Source organism: Pelodiscus sinensis, chromosome 18, assembly GCF_049634645.1.
Source record: "Pelodiscus sinensis isolate JC-2024 chromosome 18, ASM4963464v1, whole genome shotgun sequence".
In the NCBI taxonomy this organism is placed as follows: Eukaryota; Metazoa; Chordata; order Testudines; family Trionychidae; genus Pelodiscus; species Pelodiscus sinensis.
This window is the reverse complement of record NC_134728.1, coordinates 19,621,421-19,643,011: the sequence shown is the minus strand read 5'-3', so window position 1 is coordinate 19,643,011 and position 21,591 is coordinate 19,621,421. Positions and strand designations below refer to the sequence as shown.

General features: G+C 43.0%; 1 protein-coding gene across 2 annotated transcripts; it reads right to left on the bottom strand.

Moving 5' to 3' along the window:
* Positions 1-1,383: 1,383 nt before the first annotated feature.
* SPATA2 (spermatogenesis associated 2) lies at positions 1,384-17,445 on the bottom strand. 2 transcript variants are annotated; one of them, XM_075901220.1, is made up of 3 exons: positions 17,156-17,445; positions 7,405-7,832; positions 1,384-5,284 (listed from the first exon to the last, which is right to left on the bottom strand). In XM_075901220.1, the coding sequence occupies exons 2-3, from the start codon at positions 7,720-7,722 to the stop codon at positions 4,037-4,039; spliced, it is 1,566 nt and encodes a 521-aa protein (XP_075757335.1). In that variant the 5' UTR covers positions 7,723-7,832; positions 17,156-17,445; the 3' UTR covers positions 1,384-4,036. The 2 variants fall into 2 exon arrangements, with proteins under 2 accessions (XP_075757335.1, XP_075757334.1); XM_075901219.1 differs by lacking the exon at positions 17,156-17,445 and adding an exon at positions 16,120-16,446.
* Between the last annotated feature and the right edge of the window lie 4,146 nt (positions 17,446-21,591).

Here is a 21,591-nt window from a genome sequence, read left to right as displayed (position 1 = left end):
CATAGTAGGGATGTAAACGACTAATCAACTAGTCGCTTCTCCACCCCTTGAGAGGCAGCAAGTGGAGGGAACATAAGCTGGTGCTGGGGTAGCTGGCTTAAAAGCCATTTTCTCCCCTTCCTCCCCAACACTCCTCAGGGAGCAAGTAGAGGTAGGGAGCAGCAGGGAAACCATGCGAGCAGGGATTGAAACAGTCCTACTCACGCCTGTCCCTCTGCTGCTTCTTTCCCTTTGGAATGTACAAGAGCCGCCTGCAGTTCTTGTACATTTCAAAAGAAGAGGCACAGAGAGAAACCCAGGGACTGTTTAGCTCCCTGCTGATGCGGGTACCTGCTACCTCTATCCCTTTGAAATGGACAGGAGCTGCTGCGGCTCTTGTATTTCAAAGGCAGAGAGGCAGCGGAAACCTGCTGCCTCTGTCCCTATGAAATATACAAGAGAGCACCTCCTCCCCATCGACTAGTTAATGGAAATTCCATCATACTCAGATGATTAATTGAAATTTAACATCCCTACTCCATAGAATATGCTTAAAGTGCAAACTGTCAGTCTAAACTACTTGACAATGTGTCAACTTTTATTAAGGCAAAGGAGGGAGCAAAATAAAGTGAACCATAACCAGAAGTCAGGCAGCAAGAAAGCCACATGGGTTGGGGTTTTTTTCTATGCACTAGAAATACATTAGCTCCACAAGCACATAAGTCTAGGATGAGAGCCATTGCAAGAATGTTTGTTACACTTCTTGTGCCTGATCCTCCCAAACATGCAACTGGAACTCTAGATTTTTCAAATCATTTGCATGTAGGACTGGCCCTCTACTGGTTTAAGACTCTCACATAATAGTTCTAAAACATATGCAAATCCAATGTCAGTCTAGTTTGGAATATGCAAGATAAAACTATCTTCCAAAAATCTCAACTCAACTGCCAAAAAAAGCATGTGAATAGTTCCACATATTTTACTCAAAAGCTATAGCATACATATGGACATCAGGAAGCTGATTTTAAAAGAAGCACATATGTCCTTGTAATAATGAAGTCAGTTAAGTCTAAGTAGTAAACTAAAGGAAGATCTCACACCAAGCATATCTGTTCTATATACCTCAGGTAGTCTTAGAAAGCAATATCACACTCACATTATGAGCCAATCAATGTCATGCTGCCAGGCTTAAAAAAAACTTCAATCTACATTTACTGAGAAATAGTCTCCATTTCCTGAATATCATTCAGTGCCCAAATGAGAAACTTTTGTGCAAAGTGTGCATGTGAGACATCTAAATCCACTCAACTTTCCCCTCCCACCTTCCGTAAAGACTGAGGCATTTTAGAAAAGGCTCCAATACATACATTCAGATGTTTTAACAGAAATCAGATGCAAAACACCTGCATTGTAAGTTAGCATATATTTTACTGTCTCAATCACAGCAACCTCATACAGTAAGATACACAGAAAATAGAGCATGGTATTACTTGCAATTCAACACAGTTTTGTACTACAGTATTCAATGACAGATATATACACAGGACTTTTACCTTTTTAAAGCAAATAACGTAGTCCCTGCTATGTTCACTGTATAAGTTACGTGGCATCACAGTTTTAGTTAATTACTGTAGTGAAAGTAGCACTATGGAAGTTGAACTAGTGAACTAGAAGGTACATTGTATAGCAGCCAGAACAGGTGTGACACTTCAGAAAGATCAACAGAAAAAATAACTACCAAAATGAGAGCCACCCTTAGACTGTATTTTAGTAGTAAAATTGTTTTAAATTCTGCATTATATACATTAGGTATCTACATTGTTCTATTTTATATATTATATATACGTATTTATAAAGCCATTCAGATTTTCAAAATCTTATCATTCATATAAGCCTAGCCCAAAGGTTCCCAAACAGTGGGTTACAATGCACCATCAGCATATGGGGTCACAGAGGACTCCGTTTTGCTCCATGCAGCATGACCTTGCATGTACAGTGCAGGCAGTCACAATGCATGGAGGATGTCATGTTGCTCTACAAAATGGCATCCTCTATGCTATCTGGAGTCCCGGCAGGAAATAATTCATTAAAACAGAGTTATGCCAACAGAAAGTTTGGGAACCCTTTCCATAGCCTTCAAAGTCAGCAAGATAGTACCCACTTAAACCACTGATTTGTCTGATAGCTAACCACATGCCATTTACTTTATTTCTTCATGCAAGCCATAAAGCAGCCTGCTCTCTCAGCCTTCTATAAAACCAGGTTCACCTTTTTCTTTCTACATCGACACACTTATGGCTAAAATATTTTAGTAAGTTTACAATATTAGCCTAATTCCCCTCCAACCAAAACAATAAGAAAAATTTGGTGATTAATCATTCATGCATGTTTTTCCACACAGTGTCAATGGACATTTGGGGAAAAAACCTCTAGAATCAAACTGATCAAAACCATTATTTTAGTGCATAGTGGATTAATTTACACTTAATCTCTTTAGATATCTGAAATGTTTGATTTTCTGAATTTTCTAATATTTTGTCAAACTAGCTTGTCTGTTTAAAAAAAAGACAACCCTAACTAAATAAAAGGGGGCTCTTGTAGATTTTATTTTCCCATAGACTCAAGTCAGTCCATGGAAAGTGTAATTTAAATTTATTACGTGGCCTGTGAGCCAAACTGTACAGCACACAGCACAAGGGAATCCTAATCTAGGACTAGGGCTCCTAGGCACGATAGTCATACAAATAAATAGTAAGTTCTACTGCCTGATTCACATCTACAACTGATGGATTTACTCCAATGGGAGTCATACAAGCTCTCTGAATTTTAATCAGATCACTGCCTTAGCCACTGAGCTATGCTATAGACTTTGTAGTGGAATTAGATGCAGGTGTATCATCCATGCACACACAGTTCCCGTAAGCATAAGGGAAGAAAATGTGCCCTTAAGCCCAAAATCCTACAGTCCTTACTCAGGTAAGACTCCAGTTAATTTAGCAGGGGTCTCTCCTGACTGAGAACTTTGGGTTCTTTAAAGAAAGAAGCAAAGAAAAACTGAGCCAATAATATCAGTCTGCCACAGTGACTATAGTAAACCATGAAATACAGTACAAGTGAAAAAACAAAGGAAAGTAATCTGAACAAGTAACCCAGAGAGGCTTCATAGTTACATAATGATTTTACCACCTTTAGAATTCAACATATTTAATATATTTATTAAAAAATAAACTGTTTCCAAATCACCTATATACAGTACAAAGAATGGGATTGAACACATGTACAACAGAAGATGAATAAAATCAAAACTCAATTGGAAAGACAACACTCCAGGCATAATTTAAGTGACATGTATAGAGATTCACCTTTTAAAAATCACACAGTAAAAACCAGCAGGATGATATTGGCAACACTAGAAAATAAAGCAAGAACTCTCTTCAAATTCAGATTGTATAAGCTTGAGATAAACATCGAGGGATGGAAAGGAGAAGGAAGAAACATGAAGGGAAGATGTCCTGGTGTTTACATTTTAGAGCTCAGGAAATGCAGCCAAACTCTTCATAAATGAGTCCTTTTTGGCAACCAAGTAATTCACAAATACTTCCTGAAAATGTTTTAAAGTTACTTTATCAAAACAGACAGTGAGTTCACAATACACTGAAAACGCTGCTCTGAATTTTGATTTTATATTCTTATGAAGTTTTATTTGGGTGAGGCAATAACTGCCATGTAATAACAAAGGTGTGGTGTCAAAGTGCAACAGCTGCCAAGTTTTAAAGGAAAGTGTGCTTTTCTCCTACATCTAAATTGAAAAGAAGTTATTGGATAAGAATCATCTAAATGGTAGCAGCATGAACTCTAATGTGTATGCAGCATTTGTGAAGCCACTACAACTGAAACTGGCACCTAGTCACTGAAATGTATTTCCAAATACTGGACATAGCTGTTTTTTTTACACTTATATATAAAGAGGTCAGTATCATTTGTTACCAGTGAAATCAGAAAATTCCATGTGTTTTAGCCCTTGTTTCCCCCCCCACTCAAACACACAATTTCAAGTCTATCTATAAACAAGGTGTGGCAGGTGGGTTGATTTATAGTTTAATTGATTGTTAGGCAGGAATCTGTGGAGCTCACTCTTTCTACAGCAGGGATCATAATAGTAAGCATTGAGGCAAACATCACATGAGACTTTTGAACAGAACGTGCATGTGTTTGCAGCTCCAGATCGATTACAGAAGCCACATCGCAGGGTGCCTGAAGGCTTGGATTTTGAACTGAGTTGAGCAGCTCTTTCTTGACTCTGAAATGCATACTGAGATTTCTCTCTCAATGCAGATCCAGGAGACAAGCCTTCATTTGGAATGGTTTTAATTGAATAACTGCTCTGTTTCACTGCTGGATATTCCTGCCTATAGATGAGCAGATTGTCACACTTTTGGCAAACAGAAGAGCCACAAGATATGCCACAATTCTGGCACTTGAGGGAAGTTGTCTCTTTGGCTAGATGTGTACGTTTGTGGTAAATGGGATTGGCATCATTTCTTATTAGCCATACATCAGGTTTACCAGCTTCTTGTCTTTTAAAATGTACCATACTTCTAGAATCAGGATCAGTATACAAATCTAAGTCTTCTGGAGTGGAAAAATAGGAGTTGTGGGGGACAGTTGTTCTTAACATGCCATTGGGATGGGATGGAACTGGCAAAAATTCATCTGAACACCCATGTGGAGAACTTGATATCGTAAGAAGAGATGGTGATGGACGTATTATTTCATCTTTAATGTCATCTTCTGTATCAACCAAAATTGGTTCTTTTCTGAGACTCAATGTAGTCATCAATGGTGGTTTCTTGTTTTCCCAATAGCTGTCATATGTGTCGACGGATTTAGAAGGCTTGCTTACTTTTGGCTTGAAGTAATCTTTAGAGGCTCTTTCACTAGCAGATTTCTGAAGAACCATGCGTGCCATAGAAGTGTTCAAGTTTTCTTTGCATTCTGTGCGCCGTTTCATAGCTTCTGAGCAGCCTCTAACATCTTCATTGCTATTTTTTCGCTCATTTACAACATCAAGCTCCGAATAACCTTTATCCTTCACTTGCAAATGAATTTCAAGCAGTTGTTCGCACTCTATTTTTGCCAAAAAGAGTTCAAATGAAACCATTTTGACTTGGATGGCATCAACCAGCTCTTTGAGCTTATACATGGTTCCCAGTTCTTGGACATACCCCATGTAGTTCAGAATCTGTCTTACATCCTCCTCAGGTAGTGTGGATTTTACATAATAGACAAAAGGTCCCGTGTAGGTCTGGAAGGAGAAAAAAAAAGGACAGTTAGGTTCAGTGGGGAAACTAGATGCTTAGACATTAAGTGATGGGTACAATATAGGTACCTTGTTAGTCCTAGCTAATCAATCTATGGCCAAAGAGTACATATAGTCCATGAAAGTCAAACCCAAATTTTGTAGCACTCCTGTCTGAGACTAAATTTGCATCAGATAATCCAAAAAGGAAGGTTTTGCTTAAATTTGAAGGCAATATGATCAGCATTTAATGCCACTTATTAAATTTTGTTTTTATGCATCCCCTAAGTATTAAATTGTAACATACCAGAAATGGAATTTACAAGACAACTACACTGTACAAGGTATAGGGGGAGGGGAATGGAGGTTTCAGGAGTGGGTAGGGGAATTTAGGAATCTGGAAAACTAACTGTATTGGGAACGTGGGAATCATAAAATTAACTGAATGTTTCCACTACAGCAGTCACTGAAATAGTTACGGTTGACATTTAAATCTTATCTGACTTCAGTGTTATATGTACTGAAATGGATGATGATAGTTGAAATCTCGGCAAATATTTCAGATGGTTTGATGACTGAAGGGGGTGCTGCACTGGTTTATGCTGTTCACATTTCAAAGGTTTTATTCACACTAAGTGGGTGGAACATTTTAACATATTTGGAGCACAACTCTGCAGGAAGAGATGGATTTTGTAGCAAATTCTACAGCCACAAAGCCTTGAAATAATCTGTGCTTCCATTCCCCTATCTGTAATGGACATAACATTTATTACTTGCATTTGCAAAGTCTCCCAGATAAAAGGTGTTTCGCGTGCTAATAATAAAGGACAGAAAGCCTTCAATAGTGTTGACAAAACTGACTCCAAAGAGCATGAAGACTGTTTGATTTGGAAAGTAAATTTATTTTCTAAATTTTCTTAAGACTTAGTCATGTTTTATATGTCAAGAGTCTACAGTAAAGAGAGGTTTGTGGGGGATGAGGAAACATATGGATCCATAACACAAATCCCTTGTGATGCAACACAACTGAGATGCTATCTGACTGGATTTCAAATCCTAGAATGGGTCATAAGTGGAAATATTTGGTTCTGTCAATCTTGAACATAGTGGTAAAAATGATCATATAGGACCCAAGTATATAATATTACATCCCTGTCTAGGACACTTGTAAGATCTAGACTATTCCAACCTTTCAGGACTTATTGCAGTGAGGAAGTTGACATATGGAGATTCTACTCGTCTGGAATATCCCCAGCCCCGCCCCCGCCCTCCCCACCTTGCCCTCTGAGATGAGACAAACTACTAAATGCACAGTGCAATTTTTTAAAAAGGATACTGTCAAATAGTTTAATGTCTAGAAAAATGCTTTGTAAAGCTATATTAGAAGTGCTTACATGTAAGCTTTTAAAAACAACTTGTCTGGATTTAAAATTTCACATGCAGTGTTTACAACGCAAACACTATAGCTTTGAACTACTATAAATGAGAACTCAAAGACAAGATAGACTCAAAACTCGCAGCAGAAGTGAAGCCACCTAGTCTGTTTCCATGGTCTTAAATGAGATATATGCAAGTATTAAACAAATAGCACAGAGGATGAAAATTACATTAGGCTTTTAAAACACTATAATTTTCAAGCTAAGATCCTGACACAGGTAAGGCATTTGAAAGGATACTGAAAATTAAGGCTCCATGTGATCACGAACAAAGAAAAGTTCCTAAAGAAAACTAAAGAAGTTTGCTTGCCAGTGTGAAATGAGTTGAGGATCCCAATCCAGTCTCCAGTAAACAAGTGTCCACTTCACAAAACAGTGCACATTACAGTTAGTGCTAAATCAACTGGAGTTCTGGCAGAAAGGGCAAATATTTGAGTGAACTTTAGAAGTCAACTATCCATTCACCCTCGTGATGTTCTCTCACCACCAAGGTCAGGATACAACAATAGTCAATGGGGGAGAGAATCTTTGCACTGATTCTTCCTGAGTTGTAACTGTTCTATGGATACAGAGGACTTCAGACTCCAGAACTGTCACCTTTCACTATTGCAAAAAATACTCAAGAATAACATTAGATGAAACTACAGACAATCATTCTAATACATTACCACTATATGTGAGACTTCTTACCTTTATAGTTTTGAATTCCTTCTTCCAAGGGTAAAGAAAGAGATTAACACCTACTACCTCCAGCAAAGTGAATGCATTATGGAGAGAACGTAAATTGGAGGATTTCAGGGATCTTAGGGAATTTTCAACCATCTCATAAAATTTAATCAACCGGAATCTATAAAAGGGATCAATCTTGGGAAGGCAAAGTAAAGCTGATGCTGCCGCTCGCAAATACTCATCATTAACAGGACGCTGTTTGTTGTCAGAAGCATTCAGTTTGGATTCATGGAAGTGTACATATTTCCTAAATAAATCTTCTTTATATTTCGTATCCATTGAAATAGGACTTTGGGTCACTTTTGGGTGGCTACCTTGTTTCTTCCATGGTTATTCTGCAACAGGCAGATTAGTGAGTCTTTTACAAGTTTTCAGTAATTGTAATTTTTCTGAAATAAAAAGAAAAACAAAGTTTACAGCAGAACTCCTCCAGCATACCTGTAATTTCCACATATCCAAAGGAGACTATGAAAGTGCACAGAGCAGTGGCTCCCAACCACAAACCCTTCAGGTCTCTGTAGCCATGTAATAGGTGTACTGGTCTCTTGGTGCCCCAAGGAGAGCATTTCACAGCCATTATATACACCGCTCCTTGACTGCATCCAAGAACAAAACCAAGCTAGAGACTAATGTAAGTATTTGGGAGATAAATTCCAGCAATGGGTGCACAACAACAATTTTCCAAGTCCCATCTTGATTTGAGTGAAGACAGTCCTAGCCCCAAAGAAATCAGGTACGCATGAGCCTAAAGAGAGCAGAAATGCTTTTGGGTCCCTAGGAGTAGAAAGATTTGATGACTAAAAGTGAAGATGGGTGCCATGAAAAAATAAGTTACCTATTTATATAGTTCTGGGGACGGAGTTAAGTTGCATGAGGAGTAATAAAATCTCTGATTATAGTTATCTTAGTTTGTTTTCCTCAGAAAAACATATCAACATGAACTGCTCCAAAAGGGTCCTTTCTACTTAACTCAGGACTTCTGCTATAATTCCCTACCACTGCATAGACTGGACAGTCCAGCATTTTAGTCTTTCCATCCTTCTCTGTGTGTCTGTGCGCTACTAATAGCCTACCCAGATGTGCATACACTAACTTGCCCAAAAGGTGAGGCTGCTGGACACTCATCTCATTTCTGTGGAAGAGTGCACATGCAACTGGACAGGAGGCAGAGAGCAGCAACTGACACAGCCACGGTAACTGCCAGTTTCAATCTAAAACATCAAAAGGCTCGTGTCCCTACTTCCAACAGCTAGTACTTTCTACTTGGACTATTAGGCAGGTGTAGTACAAAACCCTTTAATACATTTGTTTTTCACTAGGGATGTATAACCATGTCTTCACTTACTGCACCTGAGTAGGGATGTTAAATATCGATTAATTGAATAGTCAAGTAACCTCATGAATTCTTATCAGTTAGTCGACTATAGTCTCTGGGGATGGCAGCTAGTGTGCTCTGGCCTCACTCAAGGAGCTGCCTGCCACTCCACACTGATGCTTCTCCCCTCGCAAATCAGCTGCCTGTCCCCTGTGCTGCTACCTCTAATAAAGAGGCAGCAGTGTGGGTGACAGCAGCCCGTGTCTAAGGGGGTCTGAGCCAGAACTGAACCAGGCTGCTGGCCAGCCTGCTAAAAAGTTTACTGGCGGAGGAAGGGGGAGGGAAATGCATGTAGTCTATAGTGTTAGCTTTTGCTTATCTGTTAACTGACTGCACTATTAGATCCCTATACCGGAGACTGATCTTCTGGTGTTCAATTTAGCAGGTCTAGTTAAGACCCACTAAATCAGATGCTGAGGGTGGCATCTGTTGGTACTGGTACTCCTTGCAGTTACAAGGAGTAAGGGAAGCTGACGAGAGCATTTGCTCCCATCAGCGTCCCTCTATGAAGACTGCACTAAGCTCAGCTTAAGGTAAACCAACTCCAGCTACATATTTTATGTAACTGGAGTTACTTAACCTGTATCTTAACCCTGGTGTAGACCTGGCCAGAGTGTAACCAGCTAATTCTTTAACCAATAAGCTGATGCATATGGCTCAATGGTGTCTGTTATGCTCAGCCAGCTCCCAGAGAGGAGGCTTCACTGCTGGAACAAAGCCTCCTCTCCCGGGAACCAGGCAGTCAAGGGTTGCCTGCTCTGTTCCCAGGGAGGCAGCTTCCTTGCCACAGCAAAGCCACCTCTCTGGAAGCCAGGCTGGCAGGTGCTGGCAGCCCCGCTCTGCGAGAGATTTTGCTGCAGAGCCCACAGTATGTAACTGTAACCACTGAGGTTTTCAGTGGTTAAACGATTGCCTATTTAACTGACTTAACATTCCTAGTTTTTAATAGGTGCATTGATGTTTGTGTTTCTACTTCAGTGACTTGATGTCTCCAGCACAGTCAATCCCTTTACATTGACTTCCAAATGCTACGGAGATGTCATCTAAATAATACAGAATACAAATTCTCATTTTTCAATCCAGTATGCTTCTACTCTGTTTCCCCTAAGCTGGGTGGCTGTGCAATTTACCATTAACCCCAGGCAGTGGCTCAGGGCAGCAACAGGGAGAGATCCCTCTCCCCAAACCTTGAAGCTGTCAGGGCTAGCAGAGGGGAGCCCCTTTCCACCATCCCCAACAGGGAACTGATCAGGCAAACTCAAGCCCCAACTGCACCTTAGACCTCCCCCCCAGCCCTACGCACACGCCTGTAATTCAAAGCCCTCTTTCCTAGCCTCATCCCAAAGCTCACACTCCTAGCCCAGAGCCTGAACTAGGGATGCTAAATTTAGATTAATAGCCTAATTGAACAGTTGATGCAATTTGCATGGACTATTTGATTAGCCTATAAGGGAGCCCCAAGGCTGTTGCTACACTTCAAAGGTGAAAGCCATGCTGAGAGCACTGGGCCAGCAGGTGACTGAGTTCCCTGGCTTCCTGTGGCATTTCAAAGCAGCAGCAATGTGTGGAGCCAGAAGCCAGCTGGGGACTCCCCTGCTGACCCTGGTTCTACCATGGCTATACGCAGCACTGCTGTTCTGAAGCCTCCCCTCCTCTCCCTGCCCCCTTGCTGCCTCTTTCTGATAGAGGCAGCAAGGGGGGGGAGCAACTAGTATCAACTATCCAATAAACTTTTGCTTATTGGATAGTCTACTAGTCTTTCACATCCCTGGCCTGTACTCCCTCCTGCATGCCAACCACCAGCCCAAAGCTCCTCCCTAAACCCCTCATTCCCAGTCCCACCCTAGAACCCATGCCTACACCCCAACTCTCTGCCCTAGCCCTGAGCCTCCTCCCACACTCAAGAACCCCTTGGCTCCCCTGCCACCACATGAATTGTGTGCGCGCGCACTAATATGAAGGTTAAATTCATTATGCTCAGGAGCAGAAAAAACTCATAGGGAACACTGTTTCTACTCATGACTGTGAAAGCCTCCCAACTGTGAACCAAGTGAAAGTCAATGGAGTGTTGTCTTTCTAAATCTGCAGTCAGCCTGAAACAATGACTCAAAGTGTAAACTCTCCAACCCACATTAATCCAATGTAAATGCCATCAGTAATTATTAAGTTGCTGATCATTTTAGCAGATGGGAATGAAGCCAGAGGGAGGAGGCAAAAATGAGAACTGCAGCAGATACATCAGGAAGAAGTTAATGAAGAAGAGAAACAGAGGGGAGAAATTTCAGTGGTCCCAAATTCAAGAATATTATTTCACCACATGATGCTGAATACAACAATGAGAGAGGCAACAAACAAACTAAGTTGTTTGCACACAAGTAGGACATCTTGACATCTGTAGGAGTTATGTTGTGAATTACAGGGACTATGGAGTCCTAAACTTATATCTCAGCCCAAAGAAGATAAATAAAAATGCATTTCAGTCTTCTCCACAAGATGATTTACGTCCCTTCCCTAAAGCTATTTTTGTATTTGTATAAAACAGAACTGAGCAAAAGCAGCAGAATGCCACTGCTCAACCAAAATAAATACATACATAAGCTATGCAAAAGAGCTCTGATTGTTTCTAATCAACTGGGACTTTTGAACCAGTCTGGATAGTAGACTTAAAGAGAGAACAAATCTGTACTAGAATGGAGCTGGATTAGATATCTTAACCTCCATCTCTATTTTCAATAATGGTAACAAAGCTCTTGTATCATACATGAATAGGGCATTCAGATGAGGAAGTCCCCTAAAGACAAGTAAGTCCTTCATAAAGATCTTATGAACTGTGACATTCATAGTCATCTCCAGCTCCTACTATGACTTGCCATTTGTGGACATGCCAGGGTTCACCAGCTCATGGCTGAAAATCAAACTGTCTACTCTTCACACCTTACAACAGCACTGGTATGCCACTGCAGCCGAAACACTGTAAGGTGCACAGTGTAGCTTCTTTTACAAAATAAAACCACTTCCACCAAGGAGGGATGTAAGTGATTAATCAACTAGTCACTCCCACCTCGCTGCCTATCAAAGAGAGGCAGTAATAAGGATGTTAAGTAGTGTGTAATTCACTAATCAAATAGTCAATGCATTTTTGCACCAATTAGTCCATAGAGCAGTGCTGTCCCTTTGAAATGCCCTAGCTGACCCCAGGCTCCACGCTGTGCTGCCGCTTTGAAACACCATAGTGGCATTTCAAAGGGGCAGCACCACACAGCTGATCTCGGGCTCCACGTGGCACTGCCGCTTTGAAGTACCCCCCCTCCCACCTCCGATAGAGGCAGCAAGGGTGATGGGACTGACTAGTCCTTAATACCTCTAGGCAGCATCCCTCTTCCCCAGCACCATCTCGGCTGGAGGGCAGAAGAGACAGAGGCGTAGCTGATTCCTGGCTCATGCTCAGCCCTTCTCACCCCCCGCCCCACCCTCCTGTTGCACTTGAGCTTTTTAAATGCCACCGGGCTCTTAATACATTTAAAAGGCAGAGCCTCAGTAGAGTTAATTCCATCAACTAGTTGATTAGCTGATTAAACACCATTTAATATCCCTACCACCAAGGGGTGGGAGCGTTTCTCCTTAAAGCATTGTCTATACAAGTGCTTTACATCATTACAACTTTCCTTGTTCAGAGTTGTTTCTTTTTCCATACCCTTGAGCAATAAAAATGTTAACAACGAATGTGCCAATGTAGACAAAGCCTTAGTCAGAAACCAAGAACTTAAGAAAACTCTTGTTTTGCTTCTCCACATCTACAGTTTAACTTCTTGAAAAAAATCATCATCACTAATCAGCAAGCAGGTTCTAACAGGTGTTAGATGGCAACAGTTTACTATGCCATACATGGTTACAGTATTGGATAAGAAATTCAGTGCACAAATAGACCTAGTAATGACTCCTGCTCAGAAGCTTGAGTAACATTGAACCCTCTCCCTGCAGCTCAACCAGAAAGTTGTAACATCTCATGTGGTAACCTACATACTACAAGCTGTGCTCTTAGTCCAGCTCCTTCTGGACATAAAGAATGCCATTAATATAGTTCTTCCCCTCATCACAAAGTCCAAGCATAGAAATGGAAAAAAAATGAATGGGCCCTAGATTCAGCTGCCCTTTCAACCCTAGAAACATTTAGTGTGGTATAGAGATGAAATACAGCCATACCGACATAAGAAAAGCTTATACCATGCTGCTACTCATGCGATCACCTGTATAGGGCTGAAATAGGATTTTGGTCTCTAAGACTTTCACCTAAGGATGTTAAGAGGCAGGTAACTGACTAATTGTGTAGTCGATACAATTTGTATCATGTATCGACTACATGATTAGTTCATAAGGCTCTGCAGTTTGAATGTAGGAGGAGGCAGGCCGGCTCCTATAGCCCCCACTGCAACTCTGCAGTTTAAAAGTATGTCCTACAGAGCCTGGACCACTATGGCTCTGCATTTTAAATGTAGTAAGAGTCAGGCAGCTCTTACTAAGTTTAAAATGCAGAGCCGCAGCAATCCCAGACTGGTGTGAGCTGGGACTAAGCTGGGCTTGCTCGGTTCCAACGCAGGCTGGGTCCAGCAGCCCCTGTCCGCGGCCAGCCCCACCACCACAAACAGAGGCTGCTGCTAGAGCAGTCTCTGTTCACAGGGGACAGGGGTGACCCCGGATAGGGCCTGTAGCCAGAGCAATTTCTGCCCATGATGAGCCTGGGCCCACTGCAGGCAGAGGCTGCTTCATGGTAGCCTCCCATAACCCCCACTGCCTCCACTAGAGGCAGCAGCATGGGCGGGGGGGGGGGGGGGGGGGAAGAGAGGGGAGGAGAGATGGCACTGCGAAGACGGTGCTGGAGGGGAACCAGCCTTTAAGCCAGCTCCCGTCCCCCACCTTGCTGCCTCTGATATAGAGGCAGCACAGGGGTAAAGGAAGCGAGTAGTCAACTTAATTACCCAATAAATTTAGGCTTATCTGGTCATCAACTACTCGCTTACATCTCGTTCACTAACACAAAGGAGTACCATATTGAACACAAGACAATGCTTAGCAACATGAAAGAGCTTTTTAATAATAAGGCATCATAGATTAAGTTTATGAAAAGATAGAAAACTGCAAAGGACATTAATTTATCATCCTTAATCAAAACCAGTTTGCTTATAAACTGCATAATTTGTGTTGTGTTATCTCAGAAGAACTAAAACTCTTAAAACAGCAAACTAAAGAAAGCTAGCTGACCTATTCAACACACTTATAAGACGATAAAATGTGCAACCTTCAGAATAATGATTACAGCAGAAAAAGCAGAATTAAGATTGTACTGAAATTCAACTGCTTTTTCTAAAAAACGTGACAGCTCTGAGAGGCAATCTATAGGGAAGTCAAATAATTCTGTCCCCGTAAGAATAAGCAAAACCCACGCAATCTTAGATTGGTCTTCAAAATGGTTTCTAAAGCATATGACAAGAAAAATCCCCAGACCAGCAGAAGAAAATCCCCCTGCTATTTCTTGCCATATTAACTACTCAAGCTAGCACCATTCAAAATACAAAGTTCTGATTCAAAGAACTATTGAGTAAGTGGAATTCCTTGCCCCAGACAGTGAGAACATAGCTTTTATTACACTGAGCAACTCAACATGAAATATGGCTGAACTGTCACAATAATTTTACCACAAACCCACAGGCATCTTCCATGCCCAAGGGGGGACATGATAGCGGTTTTCAAATATCTAAAAGGGTGTCACAAGGAGGAAGGCGAAAATTTGTTCCTCTTGGTTTCTGAGGACAGGACAAGGAGTAATGGGCTTAAAGTGCAGCAGGGGAGGTTTAGATTGGACATTAGGAAAAAATTCCTAACTGTCAGGGTGGTCAAATATTGGAATAAATTGCCAAGGGAGGTGGTGGAATCTCCCTCTCTGGAGATATTTAAGAACAGGTTAGATAGACATCTGTCAGGGATGGTGTAGACGGAGCTTGATCCTGCCTTGAGGGCGGGGGGCTGGACTCGATGACCTCTCGAGGTCCCTTCCAGTCCTATTATTCTATGATTCTATGATTCTATGAATAACAATTTGGGCTAGAGAGGCTCACACACCAGGGTCTCATCAAGCATGCAGATTTTAAAAAATTCATCTGAACCTATAAAATAACTTACTCTGGTATTCCCTTTTCAATCTGTTTGAGAGCCTATAGGTAATATAGTGAAAGCCTAAACCCATACCTAATACAGTGAAAGCTTGCTCTAACCTGGCAACCTTCTCAATCTGGTTTCCATGGTATACTGTTTGAGAAAAGCTAGGTTCTCTCCTTGGCACTGCCTTTAACATGTTGACAATTCTACATTTTCAAAGAGACCATTCTCCTGGAATATTCTTCCAGTGCTACTTGTCAGTCAACTTTGCTGCTAATTCAGCCTCAGAACCTTCCTGTGTCTGGTACAAAGTCAAGACACTTTATTATAAATCACTGCTGTCCATCAGTTACCTGCACGAGCTCCCATCCTCTCTCTAACTTCAGAGTCCATTTACACTGAAGGAAAACAAAAGCCAACCCTGACCAACCACATCATGAAGCCTCATAGCTTGGGTCAACTGGGACTAAAAGGAACAATGCAAATGTTCCTAACTGATCTGGAACTCAAACTCTGAAGTTTCTCTCCTACTCCCATGATTTCAGAGCGGCAGGGGCAGCTAGCTAAATGACTATCATTAGCGCCCCAGCATAGGCCAGAGACAGCTGGAGGGCAGGTATTTGTTTCTGCAATGTAACTACACCCGTAGGACCCTATGCAAAACTTGCTGTGGATTGGACAGTCAATGGACCATCCTTCTCTGCATAGGCCACACAGTGGCCAGAAGGGACCACCGGGATCACCTAGTCTGACCTCCTGCCCAACACGGGACATACCTGCTCCAGCATCATTCCCTGGGCTGAGATTTTGCACCCTTAGAGGCATCTCCTCCCAGCCTAGCGGCCCCCCCCCCCCCAAGAGGAGGAAGTCTCCGAGTACATTACCAGGGGCCGGGGGACGCCAATGTGAGCCCGAGATCTCTCTGGCCCTTCCGCACCTGTGCTCGGCGGGGCTACCCAAACCTCCCCCAGCCAGGGAAAGCGAACCCAGGGCCCGCAGCGGGGCAGGCCGGGCACCCCGCACCGGCAGGCGCACGAGAGCCGGGCGGAGAGGGGCCCGACAAGGACCCGCAGGGCTTACGACCAGGAGGCACCCGCGGGACCCACCCCGCACCCGGAACTCTCCCCCGCTGGGGCCTCCCCACTCACAGCTCGCAACGAGGGGAAGCCGTAGCGCGCCCCGCGGCCAGCCGCCCGCCTGCAGGAAGCCGCCGGTGACCCGGATACAGACCCCCGCCCTCCCTCAAGCAGCCGGAAGTGACCCCTGTGGGAGCGAGAGGGGAAGCACAAGGACCCGGAAGGGCTTTGGCGCATGCGCGGTGCTCTCGGGAAACACTGCTGTAGCTTGTAAGGCAGCCCTCCGTCCCTCTCTCTTGTCCCTTCCCCCCCAGCGAGGCAACCGCATGCTCCTGGCTCCAATAAAAGCGAAACAGTGGCAGCCACCACGGGCAGCAAATCAGTTTAGGCGGAGGAAGTGACGTACTACTGAGGTCCGTAGTCATTGCGCATGCGCTTCTTTGGGGACGTCACTTCACGTGTGATGTCATAGAGAAGGATTTAAAGGGCTAGAGTATCTTCCTCAGGTTTTTTTTTCTTTACCTGGCCTCTTACCATAAGGGCTCTTCCTATAGACCTGCAAGGCCACCTGTAGCTTGACTACTCCTGTCCAGCAAGGGCCCAGGCTGTAAGTGGCCTGCTGGATAAAACTGGGCTTTTCACAACAGGGCAGCTCTGGCAGCAGGTGCTGATAGTCCTGGGATGTGCCTGGTTGCACCAGCCCTGCTTGAATGAGAGTCCCAGGTACTTCATCTAGAGCCCCGGTGTCTAACACACTATCCACATGTGGCTATTTGGCTGGTTGAGTGTGACTAGTTGGCTGGAACAATGTGGCTATTTGACTGGCCGAGTGTGACCAGTTTGCTATAAGAACTGGTTGGACACCACAGAGCTAGAGCCTTGTTAGGTGAGGGAGAAGATGGATCAGCTTTTCTGGCACTAGCTAAGGGCTTGTCTGCCCTATAAAATTAAGTCAACTTTATGCTGATGTACAGCCATAACTGTAATTAAAATGATGTTTCACATCGCACTATGCTCCTTCGTCAGTGGTGTGCATCCCTACCAGGAGTACTTCCAATGAGTAAAGTGGGGCATTGTGGGAGCACTGCCAGCTGGAGATCCCACTCACCCACTGTAGAGGTAGCAGGCAGAGCAATCGGTCTGGTGTGGAGCTCACAGCTGGAGTTGGTAGATGCCCTCAATACTGCAGCCAGCCTGCAAGTGCCCAGTTGGAGCCAGGATTATGGAGGCTGACAAACTCTTCACACCACAGTGGCAGCAGCCCTGGAAACCTCATCTGCAGGTGAGATTTTTGGTACTGCTAGGCTCCCAGCTCCAGGACATTCTTGTAAGTTACATGGGGACTCCTATTTCACATTTTGACTCTTGCTCCCTGCTCTGCCCCATAATGGGGAGGGGAGGTGCGCTCCAGCTATCAGCCTACACGGGATGGACAGCCAATGTGATGTAAACAACATAGTGTCTACACGGATATTGCATCATATCTATATCTACCTAAATTGAGCTTTTCATGGAGGTAGAATTATTAAGTTGGTGTAGTAGACAATTTAAATCAGTGGGAGCAAAATGGTAATATAGAAACTTACAGAATTAGGTTGATGTAAGCTGCTTTACATTAACCTAACTGTGTAGTGTACACCAGGCCTCAGTGACTGATAAACTCCTTTGCAACCAATGCCTCGGAACAGGACAAAGCTGCCACCCCACAGAATCCATCTTGAAAAATAAATGCTGTTTCCGATCCTGACCTGGCCACCCACCTGCAAATGATTTAACTGTCAGAAAATGATCAGAAATGGAAAAAACACTGTTTTCAAGTTTTGACCTGCTTTAGTGTTTACTTCATCACCTTTGTTCCACAGAGAGCCAGAGAAGAGGATGAGCTTTAGTCAGTCTGATTCCAAAATTTCTAATGCATTACCAATGTGATGTATTCAAACAGCATCATTCAGAACCCCAAACCATGAGACTTGCAAACAAGAGTTGGGCGTGCATAATTTATTTTTATTTTTATTTTTGAGCTTAAAAGCTCATAAAGGTTCACATTTTCCACGTTTTTCTAAAACTTTGAGCTAGAAACACGCTTTTAAATGAAAATTGAAATGTTCATGCAGTTACAAGAACACAGGAACTGAGGCCTAAGGAAAAAAACATTAAATATTGTAAGATTTGTGATAAAACAACAAGAGTTGGCAACATAGCATGGACTATTTCTTGGGACACGCATAGCAATCCAGCAGAACCTCTAAAAAACAATCACATGTGGGGAGGCAACAGGATGCTGCACTAAAGTGGGAGGAAGGAAAGCTTTGACAGGGTCATTGGGTCACTAGTCCTGCTTATTCTTGGGATTAAATGGGATTTTGAAATGTGCGAAAGAGTCACAGCCTTGGTCTTACATCTCATTTGAAAGATATTAAGGTCAATTCCAGCAGCTCAATTTCCTCACTTTCTAGAGGAGAAATGTGTTACATCATAATTACAGCAAAAAAAAAAATCCTTTAAAATAATGCAGAATGTGGCTACTCATTCACAACAATGAAATCTATTGACAAATCATGAGACAATTATTTTATAAATTGCTTTGAAAGCCACAGAATAACAACAGCATTATCCTTTTCTAAAAAGGTCAATATTTCTTATATAGCCAGAACAGCCATGATGATAAATGAAGAGGAAAATAGCATGACGGTTTGTTACTAGAAAACACCCAAATCATATGCTAGTAATAACATAATGATTAAAATGTGGACAACCTGCATCCTTGAGGCTATGTCAAAAACCAGGCAGATTCTGCCTGCTCACGGTTACTTACATTCTGTTGCTTTAGCTATTTTTTAAAGTATTTGTTTGTTTTTAGTAACAGGATCATTTACCTTTTGTTCCACTTAAGATCAGTCTGAAACTAACAAACTCCATTTCCTTTACATTCTGCTTGAAGGGAGCTGATTTTACCTCAAGCCTGGCTTGTTGTTCTAACAATGTTTAGGTTCTAAGGCTGCTGGTGATAAGTGCTAATGTGTTTTACAGCTGACTAGAAGCTGATTGTTTTCCAAGACCAACTCTGAATGTCAAAAGCATAGTTGTTCTTTCTCTGCATCTTCAGTGCATTATGTTCCATGTATGGCAGGTGACTCCATCTGACAAAGCACTCAGTGAATTCAGTTTCAGGAGGCCTGTATCACTTGCAGGCAGAAGCAAAGCGTTAGCAAAGTCTAAACTATAAGACAGAGTGTCAGGCACCATATGATAAGGGCTTAAATCTGACCCATTAAAGCCTTTACAAATGAGTCCTTATTTTGCAGCTGGTTCCGAATTTAAACTCAGGATTAAACCTACCCGTGGATATGCATGTGCAGTTAATATGCATGTTGTGAGCACAGTTCTGAGAAAAGAACAGAGACCTTCTGTCACTGGCAGTGTATCCATAGCTTTGATTTTCTAATTCTGCTAGTTAAGTGACAAGGCACTTGGCACATGAATGGAAACATTTGGCTTCACATATACAGTATGTTTTCCTCTTGTATTTTTCCTTCTGCCTTCCTGATTTGCATTTCACACTACTCTCCTCTCTAACTTCCTCCCCACCAAAAGTTAATTGTGAAGCATTCAAAGTTTTACTTAAATCCTGCAGAGTAGGACAGTGGGTTAGGACAATATCTGCAAACTGCTCCATACATAAATTGCCACCATCCTTGTTAGGAAAGGATGCTTTTTTTATTTTTTTAAAGAAAAGATTGATCATTATTCCATTCAGTCACTCATAGATTTTAAGGCAGGGGTGGGCAAATACCTGAGCCTCCACAGGTACTGGCGATCGCAGCTCCCATTGTCCACAGATTACTGTTCCCAACCAATGGGAGCTGCAGGAAGCAGTGTCCTAGTCTGCACCACTTCCTGCCACTCCCACTGGCTGGGAACGGCCATCCGCGGGCAGCAGGAGGTGCGATTGCCGGTATCTGTGGAGGCGCAGGTAGATATAGCAGCAGCAGCCTGCCAAGGGCTAACCCTGGCAACCACCACTGTTTTATTGCTCACACCTCCTTTAAGGCTAGGAAGGACCATCATGATCATTTAATCTGACCTCCATCATGCTGCAGGCCTCAGAATCTCACCCACCCACTCCTGTAATCGATCCCAACCTCTGACTGGGTTACTGAAGTCCTCAAATCATGATTTAAAGACTTCAAGTTACAGAGAGTTTACAGTACATTAGTTTAAACTTGCAAGTGATCTGTGCCCTGTGCTGTAGAGAAAGAGAAAAAACCCATCATCTTTGCTACTCTGACCTGGGGGGAAATTCCTTCCTGACCCAAAATATGGCAGTCTTGTTAGATCCTTAGCCTATAGGCAACACCCACCAGCCAGACACATGGGAAAGAATTATCTGTAGTAACTCAAAATCCTCCTTATCTCGTGTCTCATCACAGGCCATTGGAGATATTTCCTGCAGTTGCAGATCAGCTACATGCCATTGTAGACCGTCTCATTGTACCATCCCCTCTCCCCATAAACATCAAGCTCAGTCTTGAAGCCAGTTAGGTTTTTTTGCTCCCCTTGAAGGCTTTTCCAGAACTTTACTCCTCTGAAAAGTCCTCCTTAACACAAAAGAGTTACTGTACCGGATCAGACAATCTGTTTCTTAAAAACTTGATCCTGTATCTCTCAGCTGAAATGCTGCATATGGAAGTGTAATGAGTACTCAGGGGAACCCAGTTCTGCACTAAGGATAGTGATTCTGCATGGCTGACAAGTAACTTCCTAATAGCAAAATTAAAGCTCAAAGGTCATTTGACAAAATATTTCATGAGAGTGGTAAAGATGCTATTTGAGATCTTCAGATGTGCTCATTCTTCCCCAGCATTGCTTCTTTTTACCCTGCACTGTGGCAATGGGGTAGACATGCAAGCGGCTTGATGCTTATTACTTGCTCATTCCACAGGGCTACACTTGGGGCTTGATTCAAAGCCCATTCCAGTCAATGGGTGTCTTTTCATTGGCAGCCCGCCTTTCCTTCATGGCCCGCCTTTCCAGAGACCATCTGTACACGCTCATGCTCCACACACTGCATTTCCTCACCCTCGTGTCCCGCTCCGATACCAAATGGCAGGATTATTTAAGATCAGTTGAAGGTAAGGAATCCCGACGGACCAGTGTTTATTCCACCTTAATCCCACATCCCATTGAGGACATCAGCTGGCAGCTCCTCCATGGAGCCATGAGCATGGGTGCATACCTGGCACAGTTCACCCCCGTCCCAGACGCCTGCCCCTTCTGCGGCGTGAGGGGAAACCTGGTGCATGAATATCTGGAATGCACCAGGTTGCAGCCCCTTTTCCAGCTCTTCCAGAACCTATTGCTGAGGGTCTGGCTGCACTTTTCCCCTCACCTTTTTATTTATGCGCACCCCATCCATGGCCCCACAAAGTCACAAGACCTCCTTGCCAACCTCCTCTGGCTCTGGCAAAAGCCGCAATATATAATACCAGGGGGAGAATGCTGGATGAGGGGGTGCTCTGCAACTGTGGGGCCTACTTCCGTTCC